General features: G+C 51.0%; 1 protein-coding gene across 6 annotated transcripts; it reads left to right on the top strand.

Annotated features, from left to right (window-relative positions):
• Nucleotides 1-691: 691 nt before the first annotated feature.
• Nucleotides 692-15865, top strand: THNSL2 (threonine synthase like 2). 6 transcript variants are annotated; one of them, XM_026481088.4, is made up of 9 exons: nucleotides 692-768; nucleotides 2445-2679; nucleotides 3906-4100; nucleotides 4527-4679; nucleotides 7594-7824; nucleotides 10657-10805; nucleotides 10909-11034; nucleotides 13661-13812; nucleotides 14238-15865. In XM_026481088.4, exons 2-9 carry the CDS (start codon nucleotides 2457-2459, stop codon nucleotides 14446-14448), a joined length of 1440 nt encoding a protein of 479 aa, XP_026336873.2. In that variant the 5' UTR covers nucleotides 692-768; nucleotides 2445-2456; the 3' UTR covers nucleotides 14449-15865. The 6 variants fall into 6 exon arrangements, with proteins under 6 accessions (XP_026336873.2, XP_057165170.1, XP_057165171.1 ...); XM_026481072.4 differs by lacking the exon at nucleotides 692-768 and adding an exon at nucleotides 969-1497; XM_026481080.4 differs by lacking the exon at nucleotides 692-768 and adding an exon at nucleotides 970-1244.
• The last annotated feature ends 2061 nt before the right edge of the window (nucleotides 15866-17926 follow it).

The raw sequence follows: 17926 nt of genomic DNA on the forward strand, positions 1-17926 counted from the left end.
CTGGGAATGGTTCCCTGGCCTCTGTGCGTACTGCGCGAACAACAGTCCGTTAGCCTAACAGTGACCAGTCAGACTGTTTCTGTGGACTTGTGTGGCTATGTCCAACGAGCACATGTGGGCTGAAGTCTGGAGAGAGGTAACAAATAAGCAGAGACCACAGGTTTAGGGGAATGTTATAAACAGGAGGAAGAAAGGAGGAGGGCAGTCATCCACGTCCTCTGTCCCCATGAGTCCCTGCTGGGCCTGCTACAGGGACCAGGCCCAGCACAGAGGCGCGAACTAAACCTTAGCTGACATCTGCCCAGCTCCTCAAACTTTGCCTCCTAAGTGAGTTGGGACCCAGGAGGATGAATGGAATCCAGCGCCATTGGCCATGCCCGGAGGGCGTGTGTCTTGCTTCTAATAAATAAATAAATAAATAAATAAATAAATAAACAAATAAATAAATAAAAAAGGGGGATTTTACTCTAGAATAGATCTGTATTTAATAAAAGTGTTTTTCTACAAAGAACTGTGGCTCCAGGGCGGCCGGGAAGATTGAGAGACTGAATGTGATTAGCAAGGTGTCTTAAAAAACACGCCAAGCTGGCATCCCTCTGGCGCCCCCCTGCAGCTCTTCCCGCGCCGCTGCCCTCCCCCGCGGCCCTTCTCGCTCTCCCGGAAGCCCGACCCTGCCGCCGAGGCCAGCGAGCACCGCCCGGCCCGGCCCCGCCGCGCACCGGCCGCCTCCCCGGGCCGCGCCCCGCAGCCGCCCGCGCCGCGGACCCGGTAACCGCCCCCGCCCGGCCCGCGCAGCCCCTCGGGCCCCGGCCAGCAGATCCCCGGGCGGGAGTGGGGGGAGGGGGGCGCCGCTCGCTCGCCGCGGCGACCGCCGCACGCGAGCCGGCGCCCCCGCGGCCGAGCTCCCAGCACACAGGCCGGCCGCAGGGCCCCTGCCCGCGTCCGCTTCCGGCGATCGCGGCGCCGCCCCCCCGGGGGGGTCATCGGTAGCGGTTTATCTGCGCACTTGAACTCGCGGTTGACTTCCGCGTGGCTGTGTCGTTCTCGCGGCGGCTTCTGTAACCTCCAGCCGCGGCGCTCTGCTCGGACCGGACCCGGAGGAACCTGGGAGGGTCGAGGCTTTGCACCTTGCGTAGGGTTTCTGCAGTACCCGGAGAGCGGGAACCTGAGAAGTCCGCCGTGTTTTCAGAGGCTGCCTTATCCTGCAGGCCTGATCAAAACCTCCTTTCCTGACCCAGGGCCTGGTGAGCCGGAGGACTGGTGCCCCGTGACCTCAGAGAGGCCGGGGCCTAACTGAGCCTGCTGGGGCCTCCACCCCGAGGGGCGCTGTCTCCATGCGATCAGTGGCCAGGGTCTCAGCCCCTGGGGTCCGGGTTCCTGCCCTGCCCCACCTTTTGTCAGAAAATTTCTTTACCTGCTGGCCCTTCCTGAAATGTTTCCTGGCCTTGGGGCTTTAAAACCAGAGCTCCTGGCTTCACCTGCATGAGCCAGGGAAAGGTATTCAGCGCTCAAGCTCAGCTCCCTGACCTGGCACCTGCTTCCTGGGAACCTAACCCATGTGGCATTGTGACCAGAGTCAGGCCTTGGACACTCCCCCTCCCCAGGACCCCAGTCAGAGTCCTGACTCCACACAGGGCCGGTTAGCCTTGGCTAGACAGTCTTAAGAGTAACTTGCCAGAACTTCAAATGATTCCAGGATTAGGCTGAGAGGTAGGGCGCTGGTTCTCAACTAGGATGACCAAACCGTTCTAGTTTGTCTGGCACTGAGGGGTTTCTTGGGACATGGGACTTCCAGTTTTAAAACTGAGAAGGTCCTGGGCAAAGTGGGGCAAGTTGGTTACTGTATTCTTAACCCTGGCTGTGCAATAGCTTCACCCACGGAGCCTCTCATATAGAGGTTCTAATCTTATTGATCCAGGGAGGGTCCCAGGGAGCAGGATTTTTTTACAAGCTCCGAAGTTGATTCCAACAAACTACCGGAGTGAGGAACCACTAGGTTATAGGCAACAATGCTGTATAAGCATGGAAGGTGGTTACTTTTTGAGCCGTAGTGGACCCCGGTATCTCTCAAAAGGTGTATAACCAACTGCGGTGGTCCTCTCCTTACCAAGAGGCCTATCAAAATGGCGGCTGCCTTATTGCTCTGATCTTTTCCCAGTTCCCTTATTCCTTGACAGTGAGGACCAAACTTTTTCCTTTCTTGGCATGACTTGGTACCCCCTCTCCTAAAGTCAGTGAATTTGCCTCATTTTGACTGGAAAGGTCATGATTTGGCCAGTCTTCGGTGAAGCTGGCATGAGACTCGACAGGACTCCAGTCTCTCAGGCTGGGATGCTTACCCCCATGAGTGGTGGTCCAGGGGCTAGCTGAGGGTGCTCTGTACGCTCCAGACTGTGGGGTCCTGAGCTTGGAGATCAGGTGCCTCTGGGACTTTCCCTCTGCAGGCCACCAGGATCATGTGGTACGTCAGCACTCGGGGGATGGCCCCACGGGTCGACTTTGAGGGGGCCCTCTTCTCTGGCTATGCTCCTGACGGAGGTCTCTTCATGCCCGAGGAGCTCCCACAGCTGCACATACAGACCCTGCGTCAGTGGAGTGCGCTCTCCTACCCCAGCCTGGTGAAGGAGCTGTGCAATCTCTTCATTGGTCCTGAGCTCATTCCAAGAGATGTCTTAAACGGTAAGCATCCCCCAGCCTCCCTGCTCTCCCACCTCACTCCCCTGCCAGTCCAGTCCCCCACAGAGCTGCAAATCCATTGCTTAACCCCTAGGAGGTTTCTAGTCCTATTTCCCAAACATTGGAGTTTTTTCCCAGATTCTAGAATCCCAGAAATAGAAATATCCCCAAAGAGTTCAACCATTCCACTTTCCATCTCCAGTGAAATGAATGCCACGGTGATCTGCAGAGAATGTTTTTTCCTTTAGTTTATTTTTCAAAAACCTCTTCAAGACTAGAGACTTCACCAACATCCCGAGATGTTTGAATGTTGGGGTATTTCCTACCTGTATATAAAGCACCTGGATCCTCAGATTGCTGTTCTATTTCCTTGAACGGTAATTTCAGAAGGGACTTGGAGATTGTCCTCTCAAACTGGAACGTGCCCCTGGATTCTCCCTGGGGATCCTGTTAAAATGCAGATTCTGATTCAGTAGGTCTGGGGTGGGGCCTGAGACTCTGCATTCCTGCTAAGTATCTAGATAACACTAGTGCTGCTGGTCCATGGGCCAAACATGTGAACTAATCCACCATGTGATGGTGAGAGTTTAGGGCTGGGAAGAAGAGGACCGCTCAAGAATGTGGTCTGATGGCACTCTTGGCATTGCCTGGGCACTCATTAGAGTTCTCAGCCTTCCTCAGGCCTACTGAGCCAGAATCTGCATTTTAAGATCCCAGGTGATTGGTTTGTCGATGAAAGTTCGAGAAGCACTACCTACGGTGACCTCCCTTAGGTAGGATTATATGTGAACCATCCCAAGATTCTGGTATCACAGGTGTGAAATTTAGCATAGCAAAAACAAACACCGTCTGGTCTTTAGGAAGGAACATTAGAAGAGATGAGACATTGACTTGTTCGTTGCTCAGTTGTGGACGTGAACCTCTCTACTGGCACACACGCACACAGAAATCCAAATGATGGTTTAGAAAGTAAAAAATGGAAGTTTTATGCTATTTCTCTTCTCTGGGGGGCATCACACTGAGGAATCTATGAACAGTGTGGTTCGTGTCTGTTCAGACTTTTTCCTAGGATTAAGTAATTCTATTCATACATAGTCTCCTTTGTCCGTAGTCTCTTACCTGGTAGCAGGAGATAGAAACTTGGCATTCAAAAGCGTAAAGAGAGGGAGAGAGAAGCTGAGGCAGAGCTAACGGCCTTCCTCCACTGTCCCGCCCCTCTCCCCGCACAGATCTGATCGACCGAGCCTTCCGCAGATTCCGCTGCAGAGAGGTGGTCCATCTGTCCAGGCTGAGGGACGGGCTGAACGTGCTGGAGCTGTGGCATGGGGCCACGTACGCGTTTAAGGACCTGTCCCTGTGCTGCACAGCACAGTTCCTGCAGTACTTCCTGGAGAAGAAGGAGAAGCACGTCACCGTGGTTGTAGGTGTGCATGGTGGGCACGACGGCCCGAGCCCCGTAGGTCCCTCACGTGCTGCTATCTACCCCCAGGAAGCTCCGCATGGATGTCTCAAGGAGTGTGTGTTACTGGTTCTTCTAGAGCAGGGTTCGTCCCCTTTTCCTGTGCCGCGGACCCCTTTGACAGTCTGGTGGAGGCTATGGAACCTTCTCAGAATAATATTTTAAGTACACAAAATATGTGAGAGTATATGGTACCATGTTCACAGATGTCCTGATTTCTGTCCCTGGGCCTCTAGGAGGTTAACGGACCCCGGATTAAGCACGAGGTCCCAGCTCTGTAGGTATTTTAAGTAGCCATTGCCTCCTGTGACAGCAATGCTTTAGGGACCATTTCTTTCCTTTTCCATCTCCCTTGTTCTAAAGGGGCGTGTTCTTTTTTCTTCCCATCCAGGAACGTCTGGGGACACAGGGAGTGCTGCCATTGAGAGCGTTCAAGGGGCAAAGAACATGGACATCATCGTTCTGCTGCCCCAGGGTCACTGCACGAAGATCCAGGAGCTCCAGATGACCACGGTGCTGAGCGAGAACGTCCACGTGTTTGGAGGTGAGCGCTGGGGTGGAGCCTCCAGCGGAAGCATGGCCGCCTTGAGCGCGTCTATTTTGGGAGATGGGCTGGACCACAATGGAATACAACTGGCCAGTTGATTAGGTGACCATCCTTCCTCCAGCTTTTTCTCTGTCCCTCCCTTCCTTCATCAGTCATGAGGTCGGTACATGCCTTGACTCAGCTCTGGGCAAGCTCCTGGCAACACAGTTTCATACGCTCTTGGAGGTGACAAGCGCATAAACCATACTGACCGTGCACATCCTGAAGTGTCGGGTGAACACCACACCCCCAAAGAATGCCAGCTCTGTGCAGGTTCAACCTACCGGTGCCCTGTATACAGGCAGCCACCAGACCCGTAGCCCGAGGCAAGTGACTCGGGTTTTGTTCCAGGACACTGAACTTTAGAGCGCATGAAGCCTGTTCAATAATTATTTTAAAAGACTGTGTCCTTACATGTGAATAGCTCGTGCCCTCCCTTATGGTATATGAACAACTAAGTCATGCATTTGGTTAGCAGGTCTAGGAAATTACTCAGTCGTACCCATTGCTGGAGACACCTTCCTGAGCCACATCATGAATTTGGGCATTTTGTACTTGCAGAAAAGCAAAAAAAAACCCCACAATCTCCTTTAATGTCAGGGCATCTATTCTGTAGAAATTGAGACTCCAGAAGGGCAGAGAGAGCTTGAGTGGAGCTGTACACTCTTATATCCACTCTTCACACCTAGCTAGACCCCAGGTAGCCCCAAAGTGGGGGTGGGGATATGAGGAGTAAGGGGTCTCGGTGAGGTTTTGCACACTGTGGCCTTGGGAAAGTCCGGGAGGCCTGGCTTCATTCGGTCACTCATTAGCAGGAGAGCAAATGTAGTGGCAGAAGGCTTTCCTCCTCCAACTCGCCTGGCCTCCTGGTATAATCCCATAGAGGACGTTTTCATAGAACACCAGTTTTGTCAAGGGGCAAACAGCAAAAAACAAAGTGCAAACAAACTATCCATGGGAGTAGCGTGAAGATCCTTCATCCGTTGGTTCAAAAGCAAGCAAAAAGCTCCTTCTACTCTTTTCTTTAATAAGCACCTACACATTCCAGTGAAAAGTTCTGGGTTTCGCTAATGCAGGTGTTGGAAAATCTTACAGGTTAATGTTGGTGGTTGCCCATATTTGGCTGTTTTCCCGCACCGATGGCAAAATTTTGATGTATGATATCTGGGCTCCCGAGGGTCGCTATTATACCCTAAGCACTCAAATTGCTAGTTATGAATCTAAGGCTGTTTTTGCCTAGAATCGAAGCCGAGAATAACATTTCGACCTCCGTTCTGCCACCTACTCCCTTCTCGCCTTATACCAGATATTAGAAGGCTTTTACCTAAGGGCTTGTGTTTAAGCTCGGTTCCTGATCACGGAGTGGAGAACGGTACCCATTAGTAAAAGAGTAGTAGACATGTGGATGGCGATGAGTCCAATAGGTCATAAATGTCTTCTTGCTGGAGCCCAAGGGGCTTTTCTGTTTTGTACCTGTTCTGAGCTTCAAGAAAATAAGACAGCGGACTTTAAAGAAATTAATTTTTGTTTCTAAATAGCACTATTCAGGTCCTTCCTTTCCTTTCTAGAATCTTCTGATTTGGTTTCTAGGAGGATGTGTGTGTGTTCCGGAGCTAAAAGTGGACATGTCTTCTCCCTTAGACCAGGGAGCTCAGGGAGTAGGGATGGGCCACCTGGATTGTTGTGTGTTGGACACTGGTGTTGTTTAAAGTCATTAATTTTCATATATATTTTATACTTGGTGCTTTGTAAGCACAGAATAACCAGCAAGTGCTATTTATACATTATTTGGGATATTTTTGGCTGGAAGTAACAGAAAATCTAACTCCGACCAGCTTGAACAAGAATATTTTCCAGCTTCTATAACTGGAAGTCTAGAGGTGGGAGGTGACTAGTCGATTCAGTGACTCAGCAGGCCCTCAGTGGAGACCCAGGTTCTTCGCGTTCTCTGCTCTGCCTTCCCAGTCCTAAGGCTCATTTCCCTCATGGCGTATTTCCTTCCTGTGGCTCCATCTGCAGAGCAGTGAACCTTTTCCTAGAGCCCCAGCAAACAGCACGTGGGCGTGGGGATCTAGGGTCAGCCCCATGGCCTCATTGCCGCTCTACAGTACGAAGGGCGGAATGAATAAGAACCTTGGGCTGACTCTGGCACTCCCTGCGGCAAATCTTAGCCCTCTCCTTCAAGTTTGGGTCCGGTGGAGAAATAGACCCAGGTTTCAGATAAGAGATCAATATTGGCTTGATTGCTAGTTGGGCTGGATTGAGGAGTGCAACTTGGACTAGAAGCCAACTCACCCATAAATTTACCCCCTAATTCATCCGTAAAGTGAACTGTGTCCACACCCAGCTCAAGGAGGAAAGGTCCTTGCCAGCTTGCCTACCACGTGGGAACAGAGAGCAGAATGTCTCTCTGTGATCTAACGGAGAGAAGGGCAGAACATGTGGGAACAGTGACCCTTTCCCCCAAGCCCTAGTAGAGGACTGTGGAGTAAAGAAAGGGTCAGCCTCTCGCCACCTCATAGCCTCAAAAATCATCTCTCCTTGCTCCTGGAGAGTGGGGCAGGTAGGCATGGACTACAAAGAGGAGTCCTTCTCCCAACATCCCAGAAGGTTGACAATTGATGTCTAATTTCGTATAATGGCAGAAATGTTGGAAGTATGACCACAAGAATATGAGACATGATGTCTTCTCTTGAGTTGCTTAATTTCGAGTCTAGAAAGCCAGGCCAAGACATGGGAGAGCAGAAACCAAGGCCAAGTGAAGGTCCCGGCTGGATGGGCCCAGTGTGGGAGGGCCTTGTTGCAGGCAAGTGCCGACCCCTGGGGGTTCTTCCTGCTCCTGATAGCTGCCCTCCCCTCTCTCTCCTGACAGTGGAGGGCAACAGCGATGAGCTTGATGAGCCAATCAAGGCCGTGTTTGCTGACGTGGCTTTTGTCAAGAAGCACAATCTGATGAGTCTGAATTCAATCAACTGGTCCCGGGTCCTCGTGCAAATGGCCCACCACTTCTTTGCTTATTTCCAGTGTGCGTCATCCTTAGACACGCACCCCCTGCCCCCAGTGGAGGTGGTTGTGCCAACAGGGGCTGCCGGTAACCTTGCAGGTAAGGAGACCCCTGGGCAGAAATGGGCTTTCCAGAAAAATGCCTGTGGTCCTCATCCTTCCAGCTGCCCTTCGGCTGCAACTGTGAGGAGAAAGTTCGAGCCCTTGCTCTGAAGGTGACAGGCAAGCGCACAGAAGAAGCCCCCAGCAAACTTCCCCCTCCCTCCCTGGGACGACATCCCGGGCTCTTGCTGCAGGAGGGAAGGATGGGCTAACCCCCCTCAGGATCGTGTGGAGAGATGCGGTCAAGGTTCAGCCGCTGTGCTGGCCTGCCCGTGCCCGCCTCCAGAGAGGTGGACTTCACTCCCAGCCTCAGCCAGCTGTCTACTATGAGGACAACTGGCACAACATGTTCCCACTGGAATCACTACCCGGGGACCGTGTGAGGTGGAAAGAGGTCTGGACTTAGGGTTCTGCCCCAGCTGAATGGCCCTGGGGCAGTCCCTTCGACCCAGCTGCTTGGCTATAAAAGCAATCTTGGATAGCTTATCCTATCTCTCCGGGCTACTGTCGAGTGTAAGTAAGATCCTTCCCACACGTCTGTGAACTTTGTACAGGTGAAGAGCTATGCCGCTGCGTGGCGTTAAAATCATCTTCTATAATAACAATAAACATGTTTCCAGCACTTCCTACTCGTCAGGCACCCCTCTAAGTGCTTCTCACGGATCAACTTATTGACCGCTCACGCGCGCCTGTGAGGACGGTACTGTTGTCTCCACTTAATAATGAGGAAGTGGAGGCACAGAGAAGGGAGCCAGCTTGCCGCTGCGTACACAGCGGTCAGGGACAGAGCCAGGATGAGCACGCCGGCAGGCTGGCCCCAGAGTCTGTGTCCTCGGGAGCTTGCGAGGCTGCCTCCTAACGGCCTGTTTCTGATAGTTCTGTCGGTGGCATTGCTTCTGATGGGCGCCAGGGATGGCTTCAGTGAGACGGAGACTGTGAAAGCATCTTAGCGGCCCGGAGTCTTCCTGACTTCCTCCACTGCCACGGGGATGGGAAGAACGGGGCTGGCGGTTAGGCAAGGATAGCTCAGCCGTCTTCACCCCCATGGGGCAGAGCCCACTGCGCTCCCCGTTGTGCCCTTCCACAGTGGCTGGCACAACGCGAAGTTTTGCAGAGTGCTCCTGTCGCTCTCTGCTCATCAGGAGCTAGCTGTGTGAATGGAGCCCCTGGGCTCCCTGAGCATCCTCCATACGCGGATAGCATGCGGATCGAGCGAAAAGTGCTTTGCAAAATTCAGAGCGACGTTGGGGTGGTATGATGATCCTTAACTCCTCTCGACGACCCACCAGAGATGAACCATTCGGGGACGTATGTAAAACCTCCCTAAGTGACTACGTTTTCGCACTCCCCCTCCCCCAGGGTGAGCAATTCCTTGTTTGTTCCCTGCAAACAGAAACTGCTGGGTGGGTGGGTGGAGGGCACTGCTCTGTCCTCCCTCCCGAGGGGCCTCTCCAGGAGGGGCAGGGTGTCCGAAGGTGCTGCTTCTAGGAGGCTGAGTTGGGCGGGGGGCAAGCACATGTGCATGTGCCACTCAGCAGGCTTGGGGTGGGTCATTTCAACCTTCCAGAACCTTCATTTTCTCTTCTGCAAGTGGTAGCGAGCATGTGTTCCTGGTGGTGTGTATGTGAGAGAGAGAGAGAGGGAAGGAGGGAGAGACGTGGGGGTGGAGGAGAGTATCAGGGGACAGTAACCTCTCCTCCTCTTCTTTCTCTCTGTGTGTGTGTGTGTGTGTGAGAGACAGCTTTATTGTTACACAATTCACATCCTATACAATTCACCCGTTTGAAGGGTACAACCGAATCGTTCTTAGTGTACGTGCAGGTTGGTACAGCCACCCCCACAGCCAATTCAGAACATTCTTATCACGTAGGAAAGAAACCCTGTTCCCTTTAGCAGTGACGCCCCGCTTCCCTCATCTCCCCAGCTCTAGGCAACCATTGATCTATTTTGTCTCTATCGATTTGCCTATTCTGGACATTTTACATAAATAGAATCATACAGTATGTGACCTTTTGTGTCTGGCTTCTTTCACTTAATATGTTTTCAAGTTTCCTGGATATCGTAGCCTGTATCAGTACTTCATTCCTTCTCGGGCTGAATAATATTCCATTGGGTGCATATAGCACATTTCGTTATCCATTCATCAGTTATTAGACATTTGGATCGCTTCAGTTTTGTGACTATTATGAACAATGTTGCTGCAAACGTTGGTGTATAAGTTTTTGTGTGGACCTGTATCTTCGTTTCTCCTGAGTGTACTAGGAGTGGAATTTCTGGGTCACATGATAACTCTGTGCTTAACTTTTTGAGGAACTGTCAGACTTTTGCAGAACAGCTGCACCATTTTATATTCCCTTCAGCAATGTATGAGGGTCCCAATCTCTCCACAGCCCTGCCAGCGCCTTGATTCTAGCCGTCCTACTGGACGTGCAATGGTGGGTCACTATGACTTTGGTTTCTATTTTCCTGATGTTGAATATCTTTTATGTTCTCACTGGCCATGTGTTTATCTTCTGGAGAAATGTTTGTCCAAGTCTTTTGGCCATTTTTAAATTGGGCCATTCGTATTTTTATTGTTGAGTTGTAAGAGTTATTGACATACTCCGTATGCAAGTCCTTTATCAGATGTATGATCTGCAAATGTTTTTTCCCATTCAGTGAGCTGCCTTTTCGTTTTCTTGATCGTGTCCTTTGAAGCACAAATCAAAATCTTCAAAAAGCACAAAAGTTTCTTAATTTTGATGAAGTCCAGTTTATCTAAATTTCCTTTTATTTCTTGTGCTTTGGGCGTCATGTCTGAGAAAGCTTTAGTCTCCTCTCTTGTCCTCAGCGGGGTGCATTGCCCAGAAGATGGGCCTGCCCATCCGCCTGGTGGTGGCGGTGAACCGCAATGACATCATCCACAGGACTGTGCAGCGGGGAGACTTCTCTCTGTCCGAGGCCGTCGAACCAACCTTGGCATCAGCTATGGACATTCAGGTGGGACCTGTGGGGAAGTGTGCGCCTGGCCCAGGTGTTGACTGGGTGGGGATGGACAAGGGCTGAGATCAGTGTGGCCCCTGGCACCCTCCTTCCTGCCCAGGTGCCCTACAACATGGAAAGGATCTTCTGGCTGCTGTCGGGCTCTGACAGCCAGGGGACGAGAGCCCTCATGGAGCAGTTTGAAAGGACCCAGAGCACGAGTCTACCCAAGGAACTGCACAGCAAGGTCAGTCACCACTCACGCACCACAGAGAAAGCAAAGGGGGAAGCCATGAAACCCAACTTGGGTTTGGAAATCTGGTTAAGGGAAGAGGGCACCTGTTTCTTGAGCACCTCAAGAGCACCTTTGCAGTCACTTTCTATGGATTAATTTATTGAATGAGGAGGCACAATAGAGGGCATTGGTTTAGAGTCAGACTGGGCTTGGCTCCAAGCCGGCCGTGAAAACTTGGGTCCATTTCTTAAACTCTGTGCCTCAGTTTCCTCATATGTAAAGTGGGACTAATGAGAATGCCTGTCACTGTTGAAGACTGAAGTCAAATAATGAAGCACTTTGTATACTGCCTGGAAGTATAGGGCCCAGAACATTATCAATTATTATTTTTATTTATTGTTGCTGATTTTCAGCAAGTAGCAACAATTGGCAGTCATTTTGCCTGTCCAGTAGGAACAGAGACCATTATCCTCTTGAGTTTTCTTTCTTTTTAAAAGGAAAAGGAGAAATTTTATTTCTTCAGAGTGGTAGGAACCCAGTTAGGAAAGATTGCTTTTATTTATTTATTTATTTATTTATTTATTTATTTATTTATTTATTTTTGAGAGAAAGAGCATGTGTGCAAGTGGCCGGGGGTGGGGGAAAACAGAAGCAGGGGGAGAGAGAGAATCTCCACACTCAGCATGGAGGTAGGGCTTAATCTCACGCCCCTGAGATTATGACCTGAGCCGAAATCAGGAGTTGGACGTTTAGGGGCGCCTGGGTGGCACAGCGGTTAGGCGTCTGCCTTCGGCTCAGGGCGTGATCCTGGTGTTGTGGGATCGAGCCCCACATCAGGCTCTTCCGCTATGAGCCTGCTTCTTCCTCTCCCACTCCCCCTGCCTGTGTTCCCTCTCTCGCTGGCTGTCTCTATCTCTGTCGAATAAATAAATAAAATCTTTAAAAAAAAAAAAAAAAAAAAAGGAGTTGGACGTTGAACTGTCCGAGCCAGCCGGGTGCCCCGTTTGCTTTTATTTTCATGCAGCCTGGTGATGGTCCACTCATTTTACATTAAGGAAAAGGATTTTATATGGCCAACGTTGCCTTTAATTTTCTCTACCGCGTGCCACCAAGTCATCCAGACTGTATGGCCATTGACCAGGACCTCACTACCTCACACCAGCTCTCATCGTGAGAAATTCTGTGTATTGAGCCAGAATCCCCTCCTTCCAGCCTGCTCACTGGGGAGTCGTGATTCCCGTATTTGAAGAGAATCCCCATTTCTCTGTCGTCCCGGGTTCCTTTAGCTGTCTCTTATGTGACCTCATTTCGCCCAGTCAATGACTGTCCTACAGGGTTGCTCCCAGAGCTGGATACAGTTCTCTGGGCTTAGCCACCCGTGCAGACCGGAGTGGAATCTCAATGTTTCCCATGATGCAACCTGTCTTAGTTGGGGTTGCTCGACCTAAGTACCAGAGACTGGGGGACTTATAAACAACAGATCGATCTCTCACAGTTCTGGACGCCAGAAGTCTGAGATCAGGGTGCCGGCGTCATTGGGTTCTGGTGGGAGCAACTTCCATACAAATGGCAGACGGTCGGTGTGTCGTCATAGCCCCATATGGTGGAAAGACAGGTAGCTAGCTCTCTGGCCTCTTATAAAGATACTAATTCCATTCACGAGAGCGCCATCCTCAGGACCTAGTTACCTCCCCAAAGTCCCACCTTCAGACACCCTCACATTGGGATTAAGTTTTTCACATATGAATTTGGGTGGGGGGCAAACATTCAGATCATAACCAAACATCAACTTATCCAGTTAGTGGTTTGTTTCGATACCCCGTTCCTTCTCCTCACGTAAATGAGGTGCTCCAGGAACAGACAGCAGACCCCGCCCTGCTTCATTCTCTCCCTGGCTGTACCTGTGCCGGACTTTCCATCTGCTGGAACAGCCGTCACTCACTCACTCCTTCATTCCTTCATTCCTTCATGCCACGTATCTCCGGGAAGCCAGGAACGTGCTAGGTGCTGGAGATACAAAGCTAGAGAAAACACTTTCTCCGTCTTCTGTGAACCCCAACGGGACAGGTAGCTGCGGTCTCTGGTGCAGGAAGGGTGTGCAGGGTGATGGACACACGAATAGCATGCAATACATTTTCAGAAAATGATCAGATCAACCGTCCACACTGAGGGGGCAATGAGAAGGGAGTCTTCCTCTGTCTGCGGGTTGGGAGGAGGCTTCCTGGAAGACGTGTGATCCGGGCTGGGTGGGAACTCACTGGAAGGTGTTCTTGCACCCACAGGAAAGAGGTGTACCAACGACAAGGCACCAGGAATGTTTGAAAGCCCTTAACTTTCTGTGTTTTGTCCATTTGTGGAACAAGTCTCTACACTAACTTGCTGATTCATGAGCTAATCCTCACGAAGTTTACTGACCTGAAACTCAGAGGATCCTTCCCCCCAGGCTGAGGGAATCGACTTAAAACTGGGAAACACGGGGAACCAGATTTTTCTCTTGAGCTGAAGCTGAGCGACTTAGTGCGAAGATTCCATCTGAGTTCTGGGGTTGCCTGCCTATGTTATGTAGTGAGTTTTGGGTCACTTTCCCCGGGTTTCCCCTGACCCTGATTCCCACCCCTCTGACCCCGGGACCTGTCAGCTTCTAGGGGCAGTGACGTCTGAGTCGGTGTCGGATGAGGCCATCACCCGGACCATGGGGCGCTGTTGGGAAGAGAACCAGTACCTGCTGTGCCCTCACTCGGCCGTGGCCGTGAGTTACCATTACCGGCAGACGGACAGGCAGCAGCCCAGGTACGGGCGCTGGACGCCTGGGTCACCGGGTACTCTGGCTTTCGGGGGCCCTCCTCCTCCCCAAGCAGGGGAGATATGAACCTGCACAAATGGCTTTCATGAGCAGGACGGGTGCTGTGTGGAGCTGTGCCCTGAGAACTGTGGTCCCGGAGGAGGGTGTGAGATAGCTATCTGGGGCAGCCACTGAGGGGTGGCGGTGGCGCTGGTCTCCCCCAAAGAGCAGCGGTTTCCCTGGCAGTGCCATTGTCGAGATAAGTTCAAGGTACCCAGCATCTGCCTCTTTCTCTCTTGTCCTTTCTTCTCTGTGCACCACCCTATCCCTGCCCACCCCCGTTCCTTCTCCTCCTCCCTCCTCACTTCTCCTTTCCGTGTCTGGCCTTCTGGTCTCTCTCCTGCCCTCCTGTTCCACCTGCCCCACCCCACAGCCTTCCCCGGTGCTGTCTGGCCCCCGCCTCTGCAGCCAAGTTCCCAGAAGCTGTCCTGGCTGCCGGGCTGACCCCAGAGACCCCTGCGGAGATCCTAGCCCTGGAGTTCAAGGAGACGCGCTGCACCCCGATGCGGAAGGGGGACGACTGGACGCTGATGCTTCGGAACACCATTGAGAGCCTGAGCTGGCCACAGAGGGGTCATTCCTGAATGTTCCAGAATAGCCACGCTGGATCTGACTTGAGTCAAGTTGCCCTGTAGCTCTTGTATCGGGGTCCCCTGTTCTATTAACCCAGGGCCGGTATCACAGCAATCACTAAGTCCAAATGCCTGCCTTTCTGTAGGTGTCTCCATAACCACACTGCCCCAGAGAAGTCACACTGTCCTTTTCTCTGAGATTGACTCACCCTCTCCCCTCTCCGTGCCTTCCATCCTGCCTTTGCCTCTGGGAGACTGTCCTTCTTTGATGAGTCTTGGTTCCTGCAAATAGTTTACTGCCGAGTTGTCCCACATCAGCCCAGATGGAAATAATGGCTCATGATTCCAGCAGAACGTCAACGGTAGCTTTCCTAAGGCATGTATTCCCTCTACCCTGTTTTATGGTTCTCCACATTAGACATTACCTCTCCATCTCAAAGCCTCTTGAAGACAAGAACCACTGTTTAACTCAATGGGGTGAAACCTTTTGGGTTTGCCCCTATTGATCGAAACATTTTTAAAATTTGTTCTCCCAACATATGTATACTAAATTATATATGAACTACGCAAACCATATGCTAAAATAGGGAGGAAGGACTAAGAATAAACACCTACACTGATCTTTTCTCCCCGTACTCCAGTGCCTTGTCTTGTGGACGCATCTTCGGCAGTGCTAACTGAGCTTAGTGCCTGGTGCGTGCCGTAACCAGCGGGAACCGGGGGTGCTCATGCCTGTGATTGCCCAACTGCCCGATAACCGTGTGATGGTTCTTGAAGCGTGGCCTGGGTCTCCTCACAATGCACTCTTCTGGCCACCTTCACAGGGGAATCTCTGGGTGTGGGGTGGACATCAACTGCAGTTCTTACAAATTCCCTGAGTAAGTCTTCTGTGCGCTCTAATTTGGGAAACCCTGGGGCTGGGAGTTTAAGTTCATAAGTAACTTCTTATTTGTCAATTATGAGGTGTACTTTATTTTCACAAGGGCGTGCTTTATTGCTGCCACTGTTTCCATGATCTCGCCGTGCACTGTCGAATTCAGTAGCTGCTAGCCACATGGGACTCTGAGCTCTTGAAATGTGAACAGTACAACTGAAGAACTGAATTTTTAATTTTTAAAAATTTTAATAATTAACATTTAAATTTCAAAACTATTATTTGATTCAGTCATTAAAAAATCTTTTAAGTATGGTTGGGAAAATGCAGGTATGTGAATCTGTAAATTTTATGAAGTCTAAATACAGATAAGTATTTCCAATGAAAATTGAGTGTTCCAATGGAAATACACCGTAAGTGAAAATATATACTGGATTTCAAAGACGTTAAATGAAAGAAATCTGAAATATCTCAGTAATGATTGTGTATCGATCACATGTTGGAATGACAATATTTGGATGTATTGGGTTAAATAAAATATATCATTGAAATTAATTCCATCTGTTTCTTTTCCTTTTACTGGGATTTTAAAGTTCTATACGTGGCTCGCCTTTGTGGCTCACGTTGCATTTCCACAGACAGCAAATCTAGAGTTTAACATTGGCTTCGGGTACATGTGAACACACCGCGGATAGTTGCGGGCTTAGTTATATTCCTGGGTTCAAATCCCGTATGAATTGAGGGGGGTGGGTTTAGAGCAACACAAACACGTGAAGGTGAACAGAAGCCTTTTGCTCTGGATGGGGGGCGGGAGGGGCTTTGGAACGCAGGTAAGGCCCGCACAGCGTGGAGGGAGTTTGGGGGCCACTAGGGGACGCTGTTGCTACCTTTCTGAGGGCTGCGTGGAGAAGGCATCCTGCCTCCAGAGCCCTCTTCCTGGGCCCTGAGGTCTAAAGGAGCCGGTCACCCAGGTTGATTTCTGCCCGCCATTCCCACAGCAGGGCCTGCCAGCCCCACACCTCTGTGATGCCCAGGGAGAGAAGGAAGAGGCCAGAGGGCGCCCTCCTACAGGAAAATTTGACATTGGAGCATGGCATTCAGTACAAAGAAGGAAGGGCAGGAATGCTGGGCCCACAGCAGGATGGTTAGAGCATTCCTAACGGAATGACGATGGCCCTTACTGGCCAAAGCCCTGGGCAGTTTCAGAGACACAGTAATATCTACATTAGCGAACATCCTGGGGATGGAGCCCCAGGGCCCGTTTTTCCACGAGGCACTATAGGTCAGATGCTTAGCAGTCCCAATACATTTAGAGGCCTATGAAAATGTTTCCATTTCTTTTAAAACCAAAAGAAACAATGACTATAATTCAGCTTGGCTTCTATTCGTCTTTATACGAGCACTCCTGTACGACAGAAGTTTACACATTTTATGAAGGAAGAGGCCCATGAAAGCAAAAGTACCCAGGATCCACGGAAGTCATCACGTGGGCCTGATCGTACCAGCTCTGTGCCAGGTAATGCTTTACAAAGTGACGGATTGAATCCTGCCCCTGTGACAGATGTATTGCTATCATCTGCAAAATGCAGATGAAGAAACTGGCACCACAAAGGGGCAGAGAGGCTGGGACTTGAACCCACGTACTGTGGCTTCAAGTTCAATGTACGGGTTTCAGCACACCGTGTCCTCCGTAGCTGGTCTGCGGTTCGCTGCTTTCCAGGCTTCCCCAGGCTGTGGCCAGGCTCCTGGGCCCTCCTCCACCCTCCCTTTCGTGGATGGATTTGGGAGCATGGCTTTGCGTCTCTGAGAGGCCTGCTGGAGACCTGCTTTGCGGGTCTATCTAATGGGCACTGGCCCTAGCACCCAGGACCCACTGCGGGCTGGCCGAGCAGCTATTTCCTTTTTTTTTTTTTTTAAGATTTTATTTATTTATTTGACAGAGAGAGACAGCCAGCGAGAGAGGGAACACAAGCAGGGGGAGTGGGAAAGGAAGAAGCAGGACCCCCGCAGAGGAGCCTGATGTGGGGCTCGATCCCAGGACCCTGGGATTACACCCTGAGCTGAAGGCAGAAGCTTGACGACTGAGCCACCCAGGCACCCCTAGTTCTTATCTTTTGCTGCCATATTTCTGAGGGCCTTGGGGGTCATTAGGGTCCCCCAAATCCCAGCCCTCTAGGTGGTTCAGAGACGTAACCAGCTCTGAGAGGTCACCACACCTGGAAGAAGGGACCCAGAAAAAAGCCACTGAACACAGCGCAAATAGATGCGAAACATGAATTACAGAATACCCCGGCCACTGGGAATCTTGGGGACCCAGTGGAAGAGCAGGGCAACCCTAAGGGGAAAATCTGAAGAAGCACCCACTCCGTAAACATTCACACAGCCCGGCTGTGCCAATACACACACATACATCTATACCACACACACACACACACACACACACACACGTGCACGTCCCACGGGCATCAGATGAAATTAGAAGGGGCTGAAACCGTCCTTCCGGAGTCCAGCACTTACTGGCCGCGTGATCACAAGCCATTTCACCCTTGCTTGGCTCCTCGGCTAATTCCAGTCCTTACCTGGCTGCTTTGTTTTGAGGATTACATGAGATAATGT

Source organism: Ursus arctos, unplaced genomic scaffold (assembly GCF_023065955.2).
Source record: "Ursus arctos isolate Adak ecotype North America unplaced genomic scaffold, UrsArc2.0 scaffold_8, whole genome shotgun sequence".
Classification (NCBI taxonomy): Eukaryota; Metazoa; Chordata; class Mammalia; order Carnivora; family Ursidae; genus Ursus; species Ursus arctos.